The sequence below is a fragment of the Propithecus coquereli genome, unplaced genomic scaffold, assembly GCF_000956105.1.
Source record: "Propithecus coquereli isolate 6110/MARCELLA unplaced genomic scaffold, Pcoq_1.0 Scaffold310, whole genome shotgun sequence".
NCBI classification, from domain to species: Eukaryota; Metazoa; Chordata; class Mammalia; order Primates; family Indriidae; genus Propithecus; species Propithecus coquereli.
In genome coordinates this window covers 3876795-3901491 of record NW_012148731.1, presented here as the reverse complement: position 1 = coordinate 3901491, position 24697 = coordinate 3876795, and the positions used below count along the sequence as shown (strand labels likewise).

Genomic DNA, 24697 nt, shown 5'->3' with positions numbered 1-24697 from the left:
GCCCTCTCCCCGCCCGGGGTGGGCGGGGCGGTGGGGCTCCGGGAGCTGAGCCGGGGGCCGGCCTCCGCCTGCCTCGCCGGAGCCCGAGAGCGCCTGGCAGCGCGGCCCCGACACGGCAGCAGTCTCCGCTCGCTGAGCCCCGAGGCGCGCGAGCTCCGGGGAAGCCCGGGCGGGCGCTGCGCGAGGCGCGAGGCGGCGCGGGGCGGGCCGCACGCGCCCCCGGCCTCTCCCCGCCCGCGCGGACCGGCCCAGCGTAGCCCCCGCGCGGGGAGCGCGGGCCGGGCGAGGGCGAGGGCGATGCCGCGGTGACGGCCCCGCCATGGCGAAGCCCGCGGCGGCGGCTGCGGCGGCGGCGGCGTCGGAGGAGCTGAGCCAGGTGCCGGACGAGGAGCTGCTGCGCTGGAGCAAGGAGGAGCTGGCACGGCGGCTGCGGCGCGCCGAGGGCGAGAAGGTGGGCCTCATGCTGGAGCACGGCGGCCTGATGCGCGACGTGAACCGGCGGCTGCAGCAGCACCTGCTGGAGATCCGCGGGCTCAAGGACGTGAACCAGCGGCTGCAGGACGACAACCAGGAGCTGCGCGAGCTCTGCTGCTTCCTCGACGACGACCGGCAGAAGGGGCGCAAGCTGGCGCGCGAGTGGCAGCGCTTCGGGCGCCACGCGGCCGGCGCCGTGTGGCACGAGGTGGCCCGCTCGCAGCAGAAGCTGCGTGAGCTCGAGGCGCGCCAGGAGGCCCTGATGCGCGAGAACCTGGAGCTCAAGGAGCTGGTGCTGCTGCTGGACGAGGAGCGCACGGCGCTGGCGGCGGCGGGGGGCGCGGGCAGCGGCGGCGGCGGCGCGGGCTCCCGCAGCTCCATCGACAGCCAGGCCAGCCTGAGCGGGCCGCTGGCGGGGGGCGCGGCGGGCGCGGGGGCCCGCGACGTGGGCGACGGCAGCAGCACGTCGAGCGCGGGCAGCGGCGGCAGCCCCGACCACCACCACCACGTCCCGCCCCCGCTGCTGCCCCCCGGGCCGCACAAGGCCCCCGACGGCAAGGCCGGAGCCACGCACCGGTCCCTGGACGACCTGTCGGCGCCACCGCACCACCGCAGCATCCCCAACGGCCTGCACGGTAAGGACTGCACGGGCCGGGCAGCGCGGGTCTGCTGGGTGGAAGCCCCTAACTTCGGCTGGTTGGAGGAGGCACTCCCTGGCCACCCTTCTCCTGCCTGGGGCGGCCGCCTCTCCAAACCCCTCCTCCAGCTGACCTCGGATCCTGGGCCGGGGGATCTCGCGCCCACCCGCAGTGGGGTTTTGGGTGGTGGCAACCCTGTCAAGTGATAGTGCCTGACCCTGTCCAGCTCGGCATCCGCAGGCGGCCGGCCCCTGAAAAGTTTGTCGCTTGCCCAGTTGTCAGTATTAGCATCTGGCACTGCGGGGCTGGCTGGGGGTGCCTCGTCCCAGCCTGGAAATCTATGCCTGGCAGCGGGAAGTTCTAAACGGAAAAAAATGAAAGGCCCTTTGAGCCCAAGAGAATTTCCCCTGTTGCTTCCAGGAGAGAGCAACAGGCGTCCCCCAAACCCAGGCAGCCTCCACGTGTGTGCGATGGCTGGAATTCCGCCCCTGCTTCTCCCTGTGGCCTTGGGGATTGGGAAGGAGCCCAGCAGCCAGTTCCTGAGGCAGCTGGGCCAGAGGACGCCCGGCTCAGCGCTTCCTGGTTGGCTATAAGTTCTGCACTTCTGGTCGGGTTACCTTTCTCAGCTGAGGCTCTAATACTTTCCCAAGGGACATGTGGGTGGAATGGAGCCTGGCTTTTCCCTTCTCTGTGCCTCAGTTTCCTTGTCTGTAAAATGGAGATGATGACAACCGCTTCATGCGTTTGAGGTGGAGTTAAAGCCTCTGAAGGGATTTGGAAACTGCTGATCGCCTTACAGGAAGTGCCCTGGTCATCCGAGGCGGGCGTGGGTGGGAGAACCTTTGGCCTCAGGAAAACTGTCTTCCACACCTGTGTTACTGCTGAGCCTGTGCCTTTGGGTGAGTGTGCCCAGCTGGGATCTGCGGGGCCCAGCAGCCTGCTACCTGTCCCAGCCCTCTGATGAGTCCGCTCCTGCCTGGCAGATGCGCGCCTCCCTGTTCTTCCACATTTTTGGTGGCTTGGCTCCCAGTTCTGGTGGCAATTTCGACTGACTGGACTATTTGCCTGAAGGTGGAGGATAAACAGCCCTTTCTGGTTCCCTTTAAAGCCTTTCCTAATGCAGAGAAAATGTATCCAGGCCTTAAATAACTGCTCTTCCCCAGAGTGACAGCAGGAGCCGGGGAGGGACGCTTTCTCTTTGGTTTGGTGGCCAAGTGACCTCTGCAGGCCTGTTGGAGTGGGGGCTGGAGTGGGAACTATACCATGGCGGCGAGGGGTGGCAGCGCAGCAAGTTTTTCCTTTATTTGCCATCCTGGCCTCTGAGTTCAGGGCAGGACTGGGTTTAGAGGGATATTTTGTTACTGATTAGCAACCTACAACTGCAACTCGGGTTTCCCTTTGTAACTCTGTATCTACCGCACCTCCCACCACAGGCTCCTTAAGGCCAGTGGGAGTAGCTAAGTCAGGTGGTTTAATTTGTTGGAGATGCACCCTGCTGTTTAGAGCACCTCAGCCTCTTTGGCCTCACCTTCCTGGGGGCTTTTGGAGGGTCAGTTTTCTGGGCCTCAGTTTCCCCAAGTGCAAAGCTAAGAAGTGGATTGCTGCAGTCCTGTGGCTGGGAAATGAAATGTTTCTGGTTTTCAGCTGCGTCATCAGTGACACTTGGCAAGAGTGGTTCTCTGCGGGACACTGGAGAGCTGGAGCGTTGTAGCATATCTGCAGGAAAGGTTCTGTCATGTTTTGGACAAGGAGATGTGGCCCCAGACTGGCCCAGTGTTTCTGTCCCAACAGTGAATAATGAGGAGGGAGCATGAGCTGGACCTGGAGGTTTTCCACCCTACTCGGTGGAGTGGGAGTGGGGGTTGAGGTGTAGGGTTTCCTGCAGAATCCATGCTCCCGCAAGTCCCAAGTTTGCTTAGAACAGGACTGCAGCAAATTTTGTGACAGCAAAGCTTTGCTTTTGGGTGAAATGGAAATTCAGCATTATTATTACAAATAATACACATTTCAGTTACAGATGGGATTGTTCTTGTTTTGTTTTGTCTCAAAATCTTGTGCAGGCTTGAGATGTCCTCCCACCAATGTGAATAGAATGACCGGAAACAAGGAAAGGCCCTCCTCTTAGAAACCGGCCTTTTCTATACTGGCACCTGCAGCTTTGAGTTGAGTGAAGGTTGTGCCTGAGCTGAAAGAGAGAATGAGTCTCTGTCTGGGTGGTGGCAAAAGTGGAGTCAGATACCAGGCTGTGCCTTGTGTGCTTGGTCTCAGCTCGTTCTCACAGGAATCCTGGAGAAGCAGTGTTGTGCCCATTTTACAGTCAAGCAAGTGGAGGCTCAAAGAGCTTCCTAGCCTTGCCTGGGAAGGCAGCTTACATTGGAAGTGTCTGTCCTGGGTGGTGGTGCCACCAGGGTCGTCTACTGCTCAGGCCACAGGCTGGCTTGCGTCCCTGGCCTGCTGTCATTTTTGCTGTTACTATTAATCAGAGGACAGTGGTGACTCCTGATTCTTGGTTCCTGACTCAGGTTTGCCCTTTTTCTCCCACACTGGGAAGTGTCACTTCCTTATCGGTGACTGCTGAGCAGATGGTTGATAACCCCATTACCCAGGGGGTCAGGCTGTCTTGAGTGTGAATCTCAGCTCCTGCACTTACCGTGGGCAGATTACTAAACTTTGCTGAACCCCCCTATCTGCTCTTCTTATGTAAGGTGGGGTGAACTCAAAGTGCCCCCTTGCCCACACAAGCTCTAGGGCAGTCAGGGTCTGCACACAGTAGGTGGGTCTCTCCAGTCGTTAGAGACCTGGGAGGCTTGCCAGACAGATGTCAGTTTTCTCTTTAAAACTATTTGCAGTTTAGACAGCTCACCCGAATGTCTGTGTTGGAGTCCCTTGTGTGGCTGCACCTGCTGAGGAGCCGGGGGTGGGGACCGTGGCCCTGCAGTCCTCTCTGGGGAGCTGGCGGTGCCTGCCCACAGCCCTGCTGGGTGGCTGGAAGGCCTCGAGTGGCTGAGGTGGGAGGTTGCCCATCTGTATTCAGGGCAGTCCCCGCTGAGGCCGGCCTGGCGGGGCTGTGAATGCATATGCAAATATTCCTTCTTCTGGGCTGTGTCTGATAGAGGTCTGGTCTGGGCTGGCTGAAGTCTGGACTGGGATGCTCTTCACTCTAATCCAGTGTGGCACATGGAGGCAGGTGAACCCCAGACACCGGAAAGTCAGGTTTGATTTTCAAACAAGAGAATTTTCAGCTGTTTCTCCACCTGCCCCTCTGCCATCCGGGTGCCCCACTGCAGCCCCCTGTCCCCAGGCATGTCTTCCCCTCCCCTCTCTTAGCTAAACCAGAGAAACCAGAACCTCCCTGCAAGCCCGTGAATGGGCTCCATTTACTTTTTAAAGTTTGGATTAAAATTTTGAGCTTCTCAAAATGAGACGGGTTTGTTCTCCTGCTTGTGTTTTTGTTGGTTTAAAAGGGAGGATGGAGCGGGTGGTCTGGGCCTTTAAAAAAGCAGCTCGCCCTGAATAGGTCTTTTCTGTGTAGCCTCGGGGCTCAGCTAATAAGGCCGCTTTTCCTAAACCCTGGCAGGCTGGGAGCAAAGGTCAGTGAAGACAATGGGGTGGGTGAGCTAAGCCTTCCCCCTCCCTCCTCAGCCTGTCCCTAGGGACCTGCCAATGGCCCTGAGGTGTTGGGTCTCTAGGGCCTCACATTAAAGGAGGGCTGGCCCTGAGGAGCACAGGCAGGAATGTGAGATGTGCCCGGCACTTCATAGTTTACAAGATAGAACTTCCCAATCCCAACCCCTTTCCCTTCAGAGCTTCCAGATGGCCCCAGAAGGGAGGCCTTAGCCTCTCCCCTTCATAGAAGGGGAAACTGAGGCTCAGAGAGGTGTGGTGACTTGCTCCAGGTCCTGTGGGGCTTCTTGGGGGGCTTGCGATGAGTCTTGGGTCTCCTGTGTCAGAAGACTGAGCCTGTGGCCCTGTGCCTGGTGTCCAGCCAGTTCTAGGGGTGGTGGCCTGTGCCGCAAAGTTGGGGCACCTCCTCCTGGAAAGCTAGACACTGAGCCTAATTGCTGCCCCCCTGTTTCCTGGCAGCAAGAGGAGGAAAGAGGCGCAGCACAGGCTGCCTGTGGGTAAGGGGTGTCCTTCCTCACTTCTCTGCACCGGGATGGCTCTGCTGGCTTCCCCCTGTAGCAGGTGCCCCACCAGACCCCGCCCTGAGCCTGGCCTCTGCACTCCTAGGACACGCACTTGGTTGACCAGCATGATACAAAAGGAAATCAGTGGTCGTGCATAACCCCTTCCACCCGTGGGGATTTTCCACACCATGCTTGCACAGACAATTGAAAGTCTACAGCCTGAGCAAGAGTGAGACCCCGTCTCTACAAAAAATAGAAAAACTAGCCAGGCGTGGTGACACGTACTTGTAGTCCCAGCTACTTGGGAGGCTGAGGCAGAAGGATCGCATGAGCCCAGGAGTTTGAAGTTGCAGTGAGCTGTGATGGCGGCTCTGCACTCTAGCCCAGGTTCCTGAACCTCTGTGAGCCCCTGTTTTCCCATCTGCAAAGTGGGAAACATTACCAACCGCTGGGTTCGGTGCAGAGGAGGTGTGATGGAGTGCATAAACTCAGCAGCATAGCTGCCTCCTGGCTGCAGTACTAGCACTGGGCATGCTTAGGGGAGTGTTGCCTGCTGGTTAGTGCTCTGGCTCCAGGATCCAAGCCCTGAGTGAATCTTTGCCTTGCTACCTGCTCTATGACCTTGAGAGTGTACCGAACCTGTAAGCCTCAGTTTCTGCATCTGTATCCTGAGTATATTAATACCCTGGTCCTAGAGCTGGGCCTTAAAGGGTAGGTTCTATGACCTTTCATTATTTCCTAGACCTCCTGCGGATTTGCCTTCTTGGGATAGAGGTGGGGGTTGGGGACTCCCTGACACACGCTTGTGCCCAGCCCTGTGTCAGAGCCAGCTGAGTCCTTGTCTTAGCTGAATGGAAGGGAGGCGGCATTCCAGGCAGGAATAAGCAGGATGGCTAAGGTGGAAGGGGGGGTCTGGACCACAGTTCGGAGAGCCCAGGGCTTGTGAGGCAGAGTCAGGATGTATGTGGGGAAGTAGCCCCTGGGGGTTAGCGCTGTGTGCATCAGCAGGGCGGAGCCCCGCAGTCAGGGGAGGTGTGCGAGCACCTGCCTGGACCCTGGTAAAGGTGGTTCCCGAACCCACTGTGCCATGGGCAGCTCTGGGAATCTTTGGTTGTGCACGTGGAGAATCACTGAGAATTGTCGGAGGTGGGGGGTGGGGCTGGGCTGTTGAGGGCCAGCTGGGTAGTGGGATTTGGCCTCACAGGTGTTGAGGGAATTTGCTCTTCTAACAGGAAGGGAAGCATTAGTGTTTATTGAGAGTTTACTGCATCTGGCTTCTGTGTGCCTCTCTGCACAGCAATTCATGCCACCTGGCTCCGGGAGTGGCAGCTCAGGAGCATCAGTTTGGTGACCATTGTGGTATAGGCTGAGCTGGGGGCAACAAGGGAGGAAGCTCAGGCCTAGGGGTACATAACTGTGACAGTGGCCCTAGGAGAGAATCTTCTCTGCAGGCTCTGAGACCTGACAGGCTTGCTATAAAGTCCTGCCTAGTCTGTCTGCCTCCTTGTGACCTCTAACCTCCAGGGTCGGGCTGAGCTGTGGAGGGGGAGCTCAGGTAGGGCAGAGCCTGTGGGGGATGCTGGCTGTCCCCACGTCACTGATGCGCTGTCTGCATCTGCATGCCTAGCCCTACCCCTGCGCCACTCACAGAACAGCCACGGCCCACGGGTCATAGCCCATGGCTGCTCTCCCTGCTCCTACAGCCAGGGCGGCCGGGATCCGTGTCTGGGATCCATGCAGGGACTGCTCTGGGTGGCTGAGCTGGGAGGCAGCTAATTCCCATCTCTTTGGTACATGATGATGAGGGATCTTGGTGGCCCCCCCAGAAGCTTGGGGACAGAGGAACAAGCTGGTCTCTTAAAGGGATGTGATATTCCTTTGATCATGAGAAGTCATGAATGGCTTCTTCCCCTAAGCAAGCACCCAGAACTGGTCACTCACATGTTCCTCTGCCGCTGTCCCTGCCCTGACAGGCGGGGGTTCTGGCCAGGTCAGGAGCTGGTCACCCAGAGACGGATGCCTGCTCTCTAGCAAGTCACCACTGACCTCCAGCTTTCAGGGGAGCAGGGCAGAAAGATCAGGAGTTTTATTGATTGGCCTGTAAATGTTCCGGGGTTTGCCCTGTACGTGCTGTTTAAACAGAGGTGTGGATCATCGCCTAAGTACAGCCAGGGTGGTGGCCCTGGGGAGTAAGTGAGCCTCCACTTCCCCTTCCTTCCTTCTGATTCCTCAGTGCCAGGGGCATGCTGCTGTTTCCTCAGTTCAAGATGGGCACCTTCCCTTCTCCCCGCAGTGTGGGTGTGTCCTAGAGTCGGTGTGTGCATTCGCTCTAGGGTCTTCCCCTCCCTCGCCCTGGAAAAGCTCTCAAGTGATGGTATCTTAGAATGGAGGAAATGCCGTGCCTGGGAGAGCCGGAAACCCCTGTGCAAACCGAAGGCACTGAGAGACTTGGAAGGGGAAGGGCCTGCCCCAGGCTGGGCCCTGCTCCTCCTGACTCCCAGCCTTGGCACAGAGGGGCAGGTTCCAGAAATGTGTTTTAGATGGAACCAAACATGTCTGGCATTGCACTAAGCACTGCTGGGTTCCATCTCACTTGCCTCCCACATGAGTTGCTGGTGCCCATTGGGTCCCGTTTCAGCTGAAGAACAGAGTCAGCGCAGTGGGGCCAGTCACCCCAGGGCAGGCCTGGGGATGGGGACGGGCCCAGGAGCTCCAGCTGAAGGGCCAGGTTTGGCTCTCAATCTGTCCAGGTGTGCCGGGAGCTCAGAGGAGGGGCGCTGACGCTGGGAGCTGAGCTGGGCCCCGCAGGCAGAGGAGGGCGGTAGGCTCAGAAGAGGAAAGGTAGGAAGAGAGCAGGCTGCGGTGGGCGTCGCCGGGCACACTGGGTGCAGTTGGGTGACAGATGAGCAGGGACTCCGGACAAGGGGTGGGGTCGTGGGCAGGGCTGGGGCAGGTGGGATCTGTGATGCTCTGCACCCCCCACCGCTGTACCCAATGTCTCTGGGTGGGGCTTCTCCTCATGCTGCGAGCAGTTCTGGCTCTGACCTTTTCTGATGGACTTTTTCCAGGGGATCTGGAGTTCTCTGTTAGGGCTCCACTTAGAAACCGGGACCTTTACACAGCCTGTGCCCTCCCTTTCCTCCTGCTCCCCACTTGATAAGTGCACACATGGATCATCTACAGGGCCTCAGGGGCCCTGAATGTGTCCCCACATCTGGGGGTCTTGGGGGCACGGTGCTTTTCCATAGATTGGACAACGCAGACAGCAACAGTGACTTCAGCCCACTCGCGACCCAACTGTGCGCAAGTCCCTTCCTCTCCCAGGGCCCTCATTTTCCCTGTACAATGGGAGGCTTGGATGGGCCCTGCGGAGAGTCTAGCCTCCTCTGGCCCCATGACGCAGGCAGAGCCAGGAAAGGCCTCCCCTGCCCGCCCTGCCTCTCACAGGGCATTGGTCGCACTTGTGGTTCCACAAGCCAGTTTTATAATATATTCTTGGGCATCCTCTTGCTATGCCCCATAGCCCAGGTTTTGTCTCTTGCCTGGTAGTTGGTCCCCAGCTTGGGAGAGGTGTGGCTGCCTGTAACCGCACAGGTACCAACGCGGGGCCTCGAGATGGTGGCCTGTCCAGACACCGGCTGGGACTGAGACTCCTGGGCCAGCCTCTCCTCCTGCAGGGCCCCGATGGAATCACCTGCCTCCCCATCTGACCGCCTCTGCTTGAAGGACTAGGTGACGCGTTTAGTGCGAGAGGAGAGCACTGAGCTCCGATTCCTGGTGCAGGTTTGCTGGGGACACGAGAGACTCTTCCACTTTCTCCCCTAGTCTGCAACTTTCTCGAGGACACAGTCCAGTCTTCCTGACACGTCGTAGGTGCTCAGTCAGCATTGGAGTGAGGAGGGAGGAGCCGGGAGGCCTTGGACGAGGCGCTGGATGGTGGTCAAGCCACTGTGGTCACCTGTCTTTCTTTTTTCATTTGTACACTGGGCACCAACCACATGGCCTTTAGCTACCTCCAAAAGAAAAAAAAATCAAACCTCCCCGAGAAGGTGGTGACATACACAACCCTGCCTTCCCCATTTCCCCTTAATAATTACTAAAATCATACCTTTTTGCTTTTATCAGTAGTTGCTAACTGGCTGTATGTTAGATATCACTCAGGGAACCTTAAAAAATACCAGTGCCCCAGCCCAGCTCCAGGTATGGGCCCAGGTGGTCGTGGGGGCAGCTCCTGGGGGTTCGCTGGGCAGGGCCATTCTGGGAAGATCTGGCAGAAAAGCCGCTGGGCCTGCGGGGGCCACTCAAGCCGGAGCTGGGCCCATCAGCAGGTCAGCTGGGGTTGGGGGGGCGAGGACACTGCCCCACACTGGACATCACAGAGCCTGGCTGGCCAGGGTTGGGAGGCCGGTGTCAGTTCACGTTAGCAGTGAGGGAGAAACGGGCCTGTGTGCGCTGCCCCCTCGCTGACCTGTGCTGCACGACGCCCGGGGACCTGGCTTTGGTTCGGACCGGGTCCAGGCCTTGCTCTGGACACAGCCTGGCTCGCGCCTCCCTGACCGCCAGGCATCGTCCCAGAGGCGGCTGCTCTCACCACCCCAGTTGTGCAGGGCCGGGCAGGCGGGAGACGGGGGAGCCCTTTTTAGGCTGTTTTCAAGGAGACAGATGCAGGCAGAGCCAGTGGCACCGAAACGGCAGCTAAGGAAAAGAGTCGACCCATTTCCAAAAATAGAGCATCCACTGTCAGGGGAAGCATCTCTTTGTCTCCCCAAATCTGTCTTTCCGTCGGCTCCCAGGTTGTAAGGCAAGAAGGAGGCTGCTCTTGTCTGGGAATCAGAGGCTCCGGCGGGCACCGCGCTCCCCGCCCGCCACAAGGGCCCGATTGTGTGGGGCCCTGAAAGCGCCCGTCTGTCACCACCCGCGCACCGGCTCAGCTCCCTAATGAGCCCGCTTTGGGAGTGGCCCTTTGTGGCAGGTTCCGGCCACGCTGCCCGCGCCAAGCCTGCATTTCCCGGCTGCTTTGCGTCCCTTGGTGGCTGGTGGGACAATGGGAAGCTCCTCTCCTCGGCCCCCACCCCCGCCTGCCCTTTCTCCAGAAAATTAGGAAGCAAGCTTCTCCCTCTTCCAGCGCCCACTGCCCTGGCTGGCAGAGGCTCCCCTCCTCTTCCCCTGCCCGGCCCCCTTGCCTCTGCCTGGTCCCCTGGGCATTGTCTCTCCTCTTGTTCCCTTTGGGTCTGTCCCCTGGCACCTTCCCTGCAAACACCGAAGCGATGCAAATCCCCTCCCTCCCACCATCCTGCCTCTCAGGCCCCTCCCTTCCCCGTGGGCCGGGATTTCTGCCAGGAGCCCCTGAGGCCGAGCCCACTTCCCCACACATGATGCTCCTTGGTCCTGGGCGGTCCCAGACCCTGGAATCGCGGCTCTGGCTCTGTCCAGTGGCCTCTTCTTGTCCTGACCTCTTGGTGGCATTTGATGTCTTATCTTCCAGGACAGGGTGGTGTGCTGGTCACCTCTGACCTCCCTGACAGCCCCTCCTGCCCGTGGTAGGAAACATCCCTCCTGGGCTGAGCCCTGAGTCTCTCTCTACCTTTTGCTCCTGGTCTCGAGGCTCAGTTTCTAGTTTGCTACTGGTCATCACGCTGTCGACGCAGTGCCCTTCAGGTTTGGGCCCCTTCCCCTCTCACCTGCGCTCCTGCACCCACCACCTAACCCATGGTCACCCCTGTGCCGAGCTTCCTGGCTCTGGCCCTGAGCTGCCCACGGGCCACATGTGGCTGCTTCCCTTCAATTCAATTACATCTAAGTAGCAGGAAACATTTCAGCCGCTCAGTCGCACTGGTCACCGTGGGTTTGCACGTGCTCGGTACCTTGCAGACAGTGAGACAAGGAACATTCCACCGTTGAGAGAGCTCTGTCGGCAGCATGGGTCTAGATGATGTCCACAGAAGGAAGCCTGGACACCTGAGCGTGTGTCAGGGGTTCCTGCTGCCTCCCTGGAGGCCTCGGCAGCTTTCGTGCTCTGGCCCTGGCGTTGTGGCCCGTGACCCGCCGGTGCTGCGGGAGGCACACCACAGGCCCGTACACCATTCGCCCCTTCCTGCCTCCTGCATGGACTGGAATCTCATACTTCCTCTGAGGCATACATAGGTCAGCCCTTGAGGGTGGCTAGGCCACAGGATGGGGGGCCTGCAGCCCTCGTCCAGGCAGGAGCAGGGCACCAGGGAGGGGCTGACAGGGTGGGATGGGCAGCTCTGGGAGGTGGTCAGGAGGCCCTGGGGTGCTCCCCGCCCTCCTGCTGGGTCCACACTCCAGGGCTGCTTGGATCTGCAGCCCCTCATCCCTTTCTGGTGAGTTAAAAGCTTGGCCCCCGTGAGTGCTGGCCTGGTGTGGGCAATGTGATCTGCTCCGAAGTGCGCGGAGCTGAAGTATTGTCAGAATCCCTGGATGAAAAGACCCCTTGTGTTCGGCGCAACCCAAACTCTCGGAGCAGGAGGGAGGCGGAGGGGGGGTGGCCCTCCTGCAATTAGCAAATGCTCCAGGTGAGTGGGTCACCTGGGCTCTTGGAACCCTGCAGGGCAGGCCGGAGTTCTGGAACCTCCTGACCTGGTGCTTTATCTTGGGGGATGTGACAGGAGGGAGAAGCCTGGGACAACTCAGGGCTGTCCTTGGACCCTCGGCAGCCCCCACAGCCTGAGTCAGCCTGTCCTCCTCTCTGCACTGACCGAGTGGTCCGTGACCTCTGCAGCCGGTCAACCAGTGCATCCTCTGTGGACTCCTTAACTGGGGGTGGGGGGGATGACAGGCTTCAGGGACCCCCCGGAACCCTAAAATGACTATGCACTCATGTGGGTTCTGGGATAGACCCACAGCTTTAGTCAGGGGCTGGAAGTGGTCCTTGGTCAGGAAAGATGAAGACCTTCAGTCCGAGGGTCAGTGAGGCTCCTGCCTATAGCCTTTAAAAAACACATGAGCATGATGTGTGCTCACGGGTGGCAAACACCACGCGGAACACAAGGCATTGGGTAGCGTAAAACCTAAAGGTCTTCTGTAGGTGACCGGGTACTCCAGACATCCCAGTGGTCCCGGCTGTACCTGCTGCCCAGCAGCTTTGGACGACAGCCCTGTGCTCACCCCTGCCCGGGTGCCCTCAGGTCACCCTGTGCCTCTTTCCTAGGGTGGTTTTATTTATGTGAGGTCTCAGGGTTGGTGAATGTTGGCATGCAAGGCTTTGTTTCCTGGGCTTCTTCCTTCTAATTGTTTTCTTTCTGCTGCATCTTTGCCCAATCTCCCTGGGTCTCAGTTTACCCATCTGTGAGGTGAGGCAGTTGGACCAGATCCATGACACTCAGAGACCCCCATGGAATATAGGAAACTTCCAGAAGCCTGGGCCGTCCTTGTCACCAGCCTTGTCTAGGGGCTGCTCCTGGCCCAGCCTCTTCTCCCCACCAGCAGAACCAGTACTTTTGGGGGCTTTTCTGGACATTCCTCCTGCTTTGGGGCCTCGAGGACCTGCAGTGGCCTGTTTCCTAACCTCAGGCCCTCACCTTCCAAGTGCTTGTCCGGTGGGGGAACAATCTGGCCCAGAATCAGAGAGGGCGGCGGGGGCACCCTTGCCAGCCCTGCCTGCAGGCTTTGCTTTCCTGCTGGCTCCATGCGGGCCAGCCCCGTTGCCAGCAGGAGCAGAATAAAAACGGGGGAGTCTTCTCATTTTCTTCTTTTGAGTTGTGACCTTGATCTCTCCTCCTCACTCCTACAGACCAGGCCTCTGGTGGCTTTTGAATAGGTCTGTGGGCTCCCTTTTCTCTGGCTAAATATACATGCATCGGGTGTCACTGGCTTCTATGACAATGGCAGGCTTGGGAGAAACTGGGAGGGGCTGGGGGCAAGGAGAAGAAGACAGTGTGTGCCCAGGACTGGCCGCTTCGGGCACCCCGGGCAGACGTCCCCGCCGAGTTTGACTCTGAGAAGTGCTAATGTACTCGCATGCCAGCTGCACGCAGGATGTGTTCGTCCTCCTCGATGCAGCAGGAAGGCCACCCTTTGGGGGATGCCTCCCAGGGCCATCCCCGCTTGCCCCTTGCTGGCTTGCTGATTGGCAGCTGGACGAAGTGGAAAAGATGGTCCAAATGGAGAACCCGGCCCAGGAGGCCTGCGTGGGCCTCAGGGTGCGGGGGCGTTCGGGTGAGGACTGGCAGGCAGAGGCAGGCTGGGAGGGCTCAGTGGAGACCTGAGGTGTTGGACCAGGGCTCGCCGCATTCTCCACGAGGACAGGGGCACCAAGGCTCGCGGGGAGGGTGATGTGGCTTTGTTTATTTGCGTAGCAGGCATTTCGAGTGTGGGGCCTCCAGGCTGGAGTGGCTTCCTGCCTGCTGTGGTGTCCTGCTGCGGCACCCAGGGATGAGCCTGCGGGAGAGGGAGGATCAGCCCCCCAGCACCCTGGGGGTGTGGCCAGGAGGGCGCTGCGGTCCTCAGGCCCCCCGGCTGTGCGGAGGCACAGTCCTTCCCTGCATCCCTGCTTAGCTGCACCCGCCTCCTCCCGAGAACATGGCTGCCCTCGGGTGCCCAGGCCCCTAAGCCTGTGTCTTCCCACCACGCCAGGCCGTGGCCTTTCCCATGTGGGGACGCGGTTCCTGCAGCAGTGAAGGAGGCCATTGGCCCAGAGGTGGGTGGGTGATGGTCTGAGCTCCTTGGGCAGCCGGGAGGGGCAGGGCTGGCTGGGAGCCTGGGAAGAGTCTCCGTCACCTGTGAAGCCGACCCTTGGCTTAGAGATCTCCAAGGGCCATCCTGTAGGGGCGTGGACTAAATTCATAAACCCTGTTGTTGATTTTGTTTTCCCTTTCTAAAAAATTAGAAAACTAACAAAGTCTCCCTTGAAGGCCCTAAATGAGACTTAGTTCTGATCATTAATGTTAGGCGCCGAGGCTATTTTTTGGTAACGGGGCTCTGAGGGCTTTAGCAGCAGTTAACTTCCTTGTAGGGGATGGCAGAAGGGTCTTGGGAGGGGCAAGGAGCAGTGACCAGTGGCAATGGGGGTGTCGGCCGAGGGGGTCCTGCTCCAAACCCCTGGGGCTCTCCTGCGGCAGGGGCTGCCTGGAGTCGTGAGCTCCAGCACTCTGTCCTGAGATTTTATGCCCCCAAGTGGCATCAGGCCCCTGGCAGGCCTGGGAGGGGAGTTTGTCGGGAAGGGGAAGGGCCCTGGGGGAGGCTGCCCTGAGCCTTGGGCTGGTGGGGGCCATTAGGGGCTGGTGGGCCTGGCTGGGATCTTGGCCACTGCTGTGCATTCCTGTCCTGCTGGGACTGTCCCTCCCACTCCCACCCACAGGAGCAAGCAGGCCCCTGGGTGGGAAGGGCAGGGCCCCCCGTGGCATGGGGGTCTATCTGTGGCTGTGGCTCACCAGCCTGGGCTGCCTCGTACGATTTGGGGCTGTGCCAAAGGTCCAGCTTCTCCCGGCTGGGCAGCAGCAGGGGCGGGAAGGAGCAGTGGCAGGAGCTGGGGTGGCGTGGCCGGGGGCACCCCGCTGGCACCCCGAGCCTTGACACATCACTGTTCTCCATGTCCCCAGTGGCTCAGATAAGATGCTTGTTTTCGAGGGGATGAGTTGGCATCCGGAAATGATGCCTCATTAAAGAGCTTTCTTTCTCAAAATGCATGCATTTATCATGATAGTGCTTTGGGAGGAGGAATCCTCAGGGCTGCCTTAGTCTTATAAACATGCAGATGAGGAAACGGAGTCCCTCAGCCCATGGGACTTCACCTGCACCCCCTCCACATCCCTAGTCTAGCACGTTCCAGTGAGTTCCCCACTGTGGCACTTAGGCAAGTGCCCCCCAAGCCTGTGCCTCAGTTTCCTGCCTGTGGAAGTGGCAGGTTTGGTGGTTCAGCACCTGGACCTGGTCTGCTCCAGACTGGGCCACCTCCAGCAGCACCACCTGCTGTGAGGGACGTTAGTGGCAGATGGGACCCGAGCCTCTGGTGCCTGCCGATGGCCAGGTCTCCCACCCCCAGGCTGTGCCCTGGTGGCTGGTGTTTGGGAGACAGATGGGTCTGCCGTTTCCGAGCTGGCTTTTCTGCGTGCGTGGTGGGGTGGGGGCAGGGTTGCTTTAGGCACCTTGCAGAGGAGTCAGGGTCCTGGCTCGGGCCCAGTGTGGCCCTGGACTCACTGTGAGACTTTAGCCAGGTGCCCCTCCTTGGAGCCTCATCTATAAGGGACCCCTGAGGTCCCCTCCCGTCCTGCCCGTTTCTGGGCCTCAGACTCATGGGGGGTCACTGTGACTTACTGCTCAGTCTGGGTGTTACCTGAGGCAGGGAAGGGTGTCCTGGAAGAAAAGGTCCACCCAGAGAGGGACAGTGGCTCTGTGTGAGGAAGAGGAAGGAGGTCGCCCGTCGGCAGGCCTGGGCCCCAGTCCCGAGCAGGACCACGTCCGAGCTTTAGGTCTGAGGTCCAGGGCAGCAGGGGCTTGGGCTTGGCTGTCTTGTCCGCCTCCCTGCTGTGTCTGGCAAAGGGCTGGGCCAGCCCCTGCCGACTTGCCAGGTGGGTCCCAGGTGAGGAGGTATTTGGTTACCTGCCTGGCACCCTGAGGGTCTGTGCCACCCAAGAGGGTCCGGAGGGAGGGTCCTTGCACCGGAACTCTGGTCCTGGGTCCACCTGTTTGATCCCAGACACATGCGCAGACCCGCACGCCTCACCTTTGTGCTGTTAAGTGAGGCGCCCCATGCATTCTGTCTCACGGGCTGTCGAGGATCAGACAAGACGTGTTCATAGTAACAGGAACTGTGACAATACTAGCAGGAACAATAAAAGCTAACAGTCGCTCAATGCTTTCTATGTATTCACTCATTTAACCCTTACGTTTTCCCCATTTAACCAGAGAGGAACTGAGGCACAGAGAGGCTAAGTAGCTTGCCCAAGGTCCCGGTGTAGAAAGCAGCAGGGCTGGGCTTTGACCGCCCCCCGCACCCTGGCTCCGGGGTCCCCTGTACCTGCTTTGTTCTGCCTCTCTGTGCTCTGTCCACGTAAAAGCAGCCTTTCCCCCATCAGCAACTTGTTCTTCTTCCAAAACTACTATGTTTTTATTGTAGGGGATTTAGAAAAATAACTACTTTTGACCCCAGCACCCAGACGGCCTCTGTGTATGGCTGTGAAGGTGGCCTGTGGTGACATTGTTACCAGTTCTTGGCCTGTGTCCTCATTGCCCCTGGGGCGCTGGCTGCGGGACTGGGCATGGTACCGGGGCAGTTCTTGTTTGGCGCGCAATTTCTGTCCCCTCCCGTGGCGCGGTTATGTGCCCTCGAAGGTTGGGTACTGGCAGGCAATTCATCCTGGCTCCGAAGCCATGCGGGATTTGCTTTTCGCAGCGTGCCCCACGTTGTGGATTTCTCCTGGTGCGTCACATGCCCCAGATGTTGTCTCTGCCTCCCGTTTGATCTGAGATGTGCAGCCTCCCTTGTGAGCCTGAGCTCTGCCTTCCTGATTTATCCTGGGATTCCCCTGGCGGCAGCCTGGGGAGGCGAGAACCTCTGCTGACGTGACGCGCCCGCCGTGTGAGCTCTACTGGGGGTGGGGAGCGAGGCAGCCCCCTTTGTCTGGGCTCTGCTCGAGGGGGAGTGTGCGGGGACAGTGTGGCAAGGACGCTCACGTGCCCACCGGGCGTCACGCTTGGCAGGCATCCTGCGTGGGTGGAGCTTTCTCACCTGGCCCGGTCAGACCTTGGGCTCCAAGCCCCCCATTCCCAACGAGATTTGTCTCCAATGGAGATGCAGATTATCGTCTGCCTAAATAATCCGTTGCCCATTGTGGAAAAACTTGGAAGACACTGCAAAGCTCCAAATCGAAATTTCAAAATCATCTATCTATAATCCTACCCTCACAGAAGCTGCAAAGGTAGTACACAGGGCTCCCGTGTTCCCTTCCCCAGCTTCCTCCGATGGTGACATCTCACGTAAGTACAGTGCGTCATTAAGGCCAGGACGATGACACAGGCGCAACGCAGGGAACCAGACTGCAGACCTGAACTCAGATGCACTCGTTTCCGTGCGGGGGTGTGTGTGGGCACTTTATGAGATTTTGTTACATGCATAGATTCATTACACACACTTAAAAAAAAACAAACCTCATTATTTAGAGCAGTTTTTAGATTTACAGAAAAATTGAGAAGATGGTACAGAGAGTTTCTGTAAATTCTGCACCCAGTTTTCCCCGATACTAACCTCTTACAGTGGTGTTGTACGTTTGTTATAATGAGTGGAGCGATACTAGTACCTTAGTACCAACCAGAGACCACACTTTCTGCAGATTCCTGAGTTTTTGCTTAATGCCTTTTTCTGTTCCGGATCCCATCCAAGACACCCACTTTCAAAAACGCATTTTGCCACATTGTGTTCCTACAGTTTTTGATCCCACTTTTTTTTCACACGAGCATGTTGAGAATATCTCATCACATCCTCATCTGTTGTTTGCACACATCATTTCAGGTGGCCCTTTGCTCGTTCCAGCGTACAGACATCCCCCCCGCGACCTCGGGGCGGTTGATGTCAGAAGCGATGCTGCATCCTCGGTGCAGCCATGGGCGTTGTGCCGGTTGTGGCTGGCCCTTCCTGACAGCAGTCAGAGGGCCAGTCCTGGCACCGCGCCTGTGTAAGGAGGTGGCAGTTTTGGAGGCACACGGGCCTCTCCCCGTATCCCTGCCACCGCTGGGTGTGACCCCCTGAGATGGCTGAGCCAGAGTGAACACGCAGGCGCGTGTCTGAAACAGCCGGGCAGGGGCAGGGAGGGGTATTCCTTGCATGGAGGAACAGGTCGGAGCTCGGCTCTGCCCCTGCTGGCCCCTGGGATCTTGAGCGAGTCCCACTACCTCCCTGAGCCTCAGTTTCCCCCTGGGGAAGTCGGGCACACTCAGATGACCTTCACGGGCTTGTCGGGAGGAGTAAATGAGGGTTCGCATGTGAAGGGACCCGCTGCGACTGCGTCAATAACAATTAAGACCACAGATTTTAGTTCTGATGTACGACCACGCAGTCCGGAGATCAATTCAGTTTAAAATAGCTGCTCACATCTGGGGACATTTCCAAAGGGTCGTCAGCTGCCAGCCCCCTTTTGTGGCCTTTCAAGGAAGGCCATGAGCAGCAGGTCCCACCAACAGGATGTTTCTCTGCCAGCCCATTGAGAAATCCCCCTGGAAATCCTCCTTTGGCCCCTGCTCAGGCAGGCGAGAGAATTGGAGACAATGGGGAACCGGGGAACAAAAGGCACCATTGTTCAGGCTGCCCGGGCAGGGGTCAGGGGATGCCCCAGGCCAGGACGGGCAGACCATCGTGCTGGTCACTGGATTTCTGCCCGCCAGTGGGGTGGCCATGAGCAGCCTAGGGAGGAGGAGAAGCAGGGCCAGACCGCAGGTCTGGGGCTCCATGCTCTGTCCCCTGCTGGGCAATTCCCTCTTGGGAGGTAGAGCTTCACCTCTTATCTTCAGGGGCTGCGTTCTTGCCGGTGGAGTTCAAACACCCAGTGGGGCTGACCAGCCCGGTGTGGCATAGTTGGTGGTCTGGTCACGGGGCGCTGTCCACCCTGCCTGGCCCTGGACAGCCCAGTGGTTTGTGGAGCCCGAGCCAGTCTGAGCGTGGGTCTGTGATCTCACCGGGCTGGGTGCACCTGCCGCTCCTTCTCCGGTGCCGATGGTGGCGTTTCACCCTCACACACCCAGCCTCTGCTCCAGCGGTCCTGGGTTGAGCCTCCCAGCCGGCTTCCCTGCCTCCGGGACTGCCACCTCCAGCCCTCACACTGCCTTTCCGGAGTGTTCTTCCTGAAACACAGCCCCTACCCTGCACCCCGCCCTTCAGGGACCTCTCGGCCTCAGCATGAAGTTCAGGGTCCTGGAAACAGTTGGAAATGCTCTGTGATCCGGCCCTGAGTCCTCCACACTCCTCTCCCATGTCTTCTGGAAGGTTCTGTGACCCCAGTAGCAGGCTAGTAGCAGTTCCTGAGGACTACCCAGCGGTTCCATATTCCCCTGCCTTTGCCCTGGCTGTCTTCTCTACCCCCAGTTCCCTCGCCCTCCCCTTCCTTCCCCTCCCCTCGCTTGGAAAACCCCGCTTGTCTCCAGGCTGTGGCTGAGACGTGGCCCCTGTTACTGTCCAGCCACCCCTCCCACCGGGGTCCAGACCCCCCTCCTGCCTTCACCGTGATGCGTGTGTGGACCTCTGCGAGGCATGTCTCTGGGCCGTGTCTGTCCCTTGACCTCCTAGGATGGCGCCGCATCTTAACTGCGCTTGGTCTGTCCCCCATGGTCCACTTGGGCTGTGACCCTGGAGTGGCCAGCGGGTGCTGGGGACAGGTGAGGCCTGATGCTGAGGACTGGGCCTGCCAAGCTTCAGGGCCACACCCGAGCTGCCCAGCCTCTCCTTCCTCTGGGGGCGCAGGGGGTCAGGCCTGCTACTTCCTGTCCCAGAGGTTCCAGCCGCCTTGCTGACCGAGTTCCTGGAAGGTGCCTGTTGTCCAGTAGCCGCCCCAGGAGCATGAGATGGAGGGGTCAGCCCTGCCCAAGTGACTCACTCCGGGATGTGGGAGGTTGTCATTGTGGCCTGCTGCTGGGGGCCCTATCCCCAGCCGAGACACCCAGAGCTTTGAGGCTGAGCCTCAGGCCCCCTCTGGTAGACAACCTAATAACCCTGTGTGCCTCAGTTTTCTCACTAGTAGGATGAAGAGAGCCACCAACCCCTGCTCATGAGTCGGGGGTAAAGGTCAGGAGAGGTGCCGACAGGCAGGGGCTGGTGTGGGGACCTCTCAGCTCCATCCTGGACTCACATCCCCCAGAGCCCCAGGCCTGTCCCTGCCTCCTTAAGAGCCACACTTGTGCCAGGCAGCTGCACTGCCCCAGCCCCCTGGAAGGCTGGCACCCTGGCCTGCCCTCAGCAATCCCAAATCCACGTCCACGCCTTTCCCGGCCTCGTCCTCCTGGGTTTCTTGCCTGGGCCATTTGGGGCTGGGTTCTGGGCAAGGCTCGGAGAAGAGTAGGGAGTGAGTCAGGCAGTGGGGGCCTGGGGATGCACGTCCTGGGGCCTGTGGGGCAAGCTGGCAGGAGCCTGGGGTGAGGGGCGCCCCCTGCCTGCCCCAGAGTCATGGGCAGCTTCAGGGGGCAGAGGGGCCGGCCGAGGGCTCACGCAGCGTCCACCTGGGCCCTCGGCTGGCGGGGGCAGGGTCGAGGAACAGGGGCCCTGGTTTGTGGGGCGCTGAGGAGCTTGGCTCGGGGAAGGTGTGGGGTGAGGTGGGAAGGAAGGGTGAGGTGTGAGTGTGAGTGTGCGTGTGTCTCCACGCACAGCCGGCACCTGTACCCCGGACCCCGCACGTCTGTGTGTGTCGCCGCAGCCTGCCACGCTCTCCTCCTGGTCATGTTCAATTGTTTAAAAGCATTTCTCTCTGCCGCTTCTATTTTTGCCTTTGACCTTTAGTTAAATGCTCACAACTGCTGGGCCGTTGGCGCAGTGGTGAGTTTATCATGTGTAATTGGGAGAGAGGACAATTTTATTTCCTTTAATACAAGTGCTGCCCCCCAGCCCCCTTCTAAGAACAGAGCTGACTTCTCTGAGCTCCGTCCTAGGTGAGATTTAATAATCTGCTGGGAGGTGTGACTGTGCCTGTGGAAGGTTCTAGGTGGCAGGTGGACGCGGTCGGTGTAACCCTGCTGGTGTTCACACGCTCCCGGCACCCTGCCTCCGGCCCTGCTGAGGGCGTGGAGGAGGGGGCTCACTGACCTCGTCCCCACAACCTCCCGGGTGGGGGTTGGGTGCTGAGAACTTGCAGCCCCTCTCTGTTGCTTATGACGCTGCTATTGCAGGTGAGGAAACTGAGGCGCAGAGCCTGGAGGGAGCTGCTCAGGCCACACCGCAGAGGCCTGGTGGCCCCCGGCGGCTTCAAGCCCTGAGATGCCTGCGCCTGGGACACCCGCAGTCCCCTGGGCTCCTCAGTGTCCTTTCCCTGGGGAGATGGTTAGGGAGACCCCAAGTCCTGGGCTGAAGCTCTGCCTCCGGCCGTGGTGCCAAGCAAGACAGGGAAGTGGAGCGGCTGTCCCCCCGTAGACACTGTCCTGGACGTGGCGTCCCCGTGGCACACCCCATGGAGCCCGCTCCGCCACTGGAGGAGAAGCAGCCCTGGGGCAGGCCAGGGAGGCCCAGCGTGACTCCGGCAGCCGCCCGCTTGCTGGGCAAATCGTCCTACTTCTCCGGGCCTCAGTTTCCTCTGCTGTTGAGTGGGCTCAGGGAAACTCACATGTCCTGTGCAGATCGGGACGCACACCCGGCTTGCAGCAGGTTCTTGAGTGGTGGCCGTTCGGCTGTTTATTCAGTCTGTGTTTATTCTGAGACTGTAGCAGGGCTGCTGGGAGGGGGAGTGAGGGGCGAGATGCAGACCTGAAACCAGAGAGGAGGCATCCCAGGGATATTGTTTTCTGGGGTTTGGAATCGGCCCAGCCCAGTGCAGGCTTGGCCCTGATGGTGTCTGCTCTGACTCACGAGGCCTCCAGCTTCGGCTCTGATCGGGGAGGGGAGAGCGGGGGTCCTTGGGTCCATGGTGTTCACCGATGTCACTGGGTGTCCAGGCGGCCTGCGGGGAGAGGGGGAGCTTGCCAGGGAGTGCAGGTGGGTGCTATGGTGAAGCCATCCAGGGCAGCGTGGAAAGAACTGCTGCCTTGCTGTGTTACCTCAGGCTTATTGCTCACCTTCTCTGAGCCCCCAGTTTCCTGTAGAGCAATTGATAGTCTGTTCCTCCCTCCGAGTCTCCAGGGTGTTGTGTGACACCCCATGGAAGCTGCCTGTCTCCGGGCAGCCCTGATCAGGAGCCCTGCTCGCCCCAGGTCGGGTGGGAAAGGGCCGGGGTGAACGTGAGGCTCTGGAACCATCGGCATCCCGCCTGCCCCTGGAATCCCTGTCTGTGCTTGTGACTTGGCCCCTCATTTTGAATTCCCTGGACCTCAGGTTCTCAGAGGCTAAGCTTCTGGGCCAGAGGCTGGTCGCACGTGTGGTTCACCAGAGGTGCGTGGACGGCACTGTCCTGTCCTGGAGAGATGACACACAGGTCTGCGAGTGGCCAGGCAGAGGCCAGAGCAGGCCTGGGAGCTGCTGCTCCTCTGGACTCAGCCCATCTCCTGGGCCATCTTGGCCATGCAGGTTGTAGCAGGAAGGGGCGCCTTGAGCTGTGTGGCCTGGGGACCCTCAGGACCAAGCTCAGTCTTGGGGCCCTAGCCTTGGGTTTTAGATGGAGTCAGTGGGCTTTGGGAGGGCTGTGTGGGGAGGCTAGCAGCCATGCACACGTTTTCCTAAGGGACTCTAGGGATCCCCACCAAAATGTCACAGTCCGACTTGTGATCTGTTTTTGCCTTGGATGTGCCCCTGGGCCGCCTCTGTGGGACTGTAGCTATTTACTCTTTGGGGATGGAGGGTCGTGTGACCTTCAGTGTGAGCCATGCCCAGTGGAGGTGCCCAGGCCAGAGAGGTTCGTGGGACTGGGTGGCTGGCGCAGCTGGCTCTCCCCAGGGTTTCCTGCTGCAGCAGAGCTCTGGAGGGAGTGGAGGGTCTCTTCTCTGCCTGCAGGTGTGATTCTGCCTGGGAAGTGATTCAGAGCCCTGATGTCCACCCCATCCCCGCAGGCAGCCGTGAAACGTGACCTGCCTGTGAGGGTCAGTCCGTGTAGGAGCATGACTCAGGGCAGGCCCACGGAAGCCTGGGGTGGGGGGCGATGTCATGGCCTGCACCTCCCTGGCGGCCTGCTTCAGGGCCCTGCACACGTGGGCTCGCTACGCCGGACCGTGATTCAGAGAGGGTCCCGAAGCAGGTGGGGGCTTGCGGGGCTGCCCCCCCCCCACCGTTGTCAATTTAAGGGGAAGAAATCTGTTGTCACAGACATTTGTGACGATTTTCTCTAGAGTTGGCAGCTTGCATTTTGTGGTGTTTTGAGTTCTTGGAGGAGTTTTCTCCCTTTCTTGTTGGGTCCTTTTGGCTACCCTTCGAGTCGTGTTATCCACAGAAGGGGACAAGGGTCCCTGAGCAACTATTCAGGGCTGGTGCCAGCCGGGCCCTGGACATCAGATGGGATTTGGCTGGGGCCCTTTGGGGTGGACGGTATACTGGCAGGGCCCTGGTGGCAGAGGGACCCAGGCCCCCTGCTCATGAGTCACGGAGCCTCCCCAGGCTCCTGAGGTCTTTGCCACACCCCTGGCACAGTCAGGGCCGACCACTACCCACGAGCCTCCTAATTCCCGTGCGCTAGCCAGGCTCTGAATGTGGCCCCACCCCACTGGAGCCTCCTGTGCGAGGGAACTCAGGCAGGACAGGCCGGATCCCAGGGGTGCTGCCAGCAGAGCAGGAAGGAGGAGGGCACCGGCCTCCGAAAGGCCACCCTCTGGCTGCCGTCCTGACCCTCCAGGAAGCCTTTCTGCCCCGTTGCTAGTTGAAGGTGAGTCACTGGCTTCTCAGGGTCTGTGGGTGTAAACCTGGGGACGGCCCACGGGATGGCCAGTGTCCTCTGAGTGACCTCCACCTCCGGTCCCAGGGGTAGGACCTGGCCCCTGACCTCCGTAGCCTCCCAGACCCACCGTGGCAGGCCCTCGCTGGTTTCTTTTGCAGATGTGGAAGCAGGTTCAGGAACGTGCCGGGGTCACAGAGGTGTGGGCGGTGAGGCCCGGGGCCCATCTGGTGCCACCTCAGGCAGGCCTGAGGACCAAGCAAGTCAGATGATGCTGCTGTGCCCTCAGCACCGACTGCCTTTCCTCCTGTCACCCTGACCCCCACCTTCCCAAATTTCACACCCCCTGGCTCCCACCTCCCCGCCCATGTCTGGACTAAACTTTGCAGGGTTCCCTGTGCCTCAGCCTGGCACAGCGAGCGTGTCTGTGCCTCTTGCTCCAGGAAGGATCTAACTGCGTCTGCCAGGGAGCAGACAGAAGTCCCCAGGGCAACTTTTACTTCTTTATTGAGCTTTGGGGATTGGGGGAGGGAGCCAGGCGTGGTAGTCCTGGAGGGGGCAGGTGTAGGTCAGAGAGCACAGCAGGGTGACAGCTTCCAGGACGGGACCTGTTCTGGAGGCTGGGCAGACACAGTGGAGCAGGAGGAAGGAGCAGGTGATCCTGTCCCGGAATTTAACCCCTGCGTGTCCCTGACACCTGAGCCGAGCCCTTCTGTCAACGAGGATGTCCTATCCAAATCCAAATGAGTTGAATTCCAAATGGCAGCTCCTGAGTGGGGCCATCCCCGACCATCCTTCACAACCCTGATGAGAGGAGATGATGAGTCCAGCAAGGGAAGATCAGGGAGACCCCCTCGGACAGCCCCTCACTGCATGTAGCGTAGAGGTCTCGGAGGGGCCAGCGGTCATCCTGCCAGTTGGTGCAGGCGTTAATATTTCCAGAGGTCTGAGGCTCAGAGAAGTGATTTGATGGGGTCTGACCAGGCTTCCACGGGGTGGGGGCCATGGGGCT

At 59.7% G+C, this 24697-nt stretch overlaps 1 protein-coding gene across 1 annotated transcript in view; it reads left to right on the top strand.

Annotated features, from left to right (window-relative positions):
- Window positions 1–319: 319 nt before the first annotated feature.
- The window catches only part of CCDC85C (coiled-coil domain containing 85C), a 74825-nt gene continuing 50447 nt past the window's right edge, over window positions 320–24697 (top strand). The window contains exon 1 of the mRNA XM_012650098.1: window positions 320–1109. Within this exon, the coding sequence (XP_012505552.1) occupies window positions 320–1109 (790 nt within the window). The remainder of the gene's footprint in view (window positions 1110–24697) is intronic.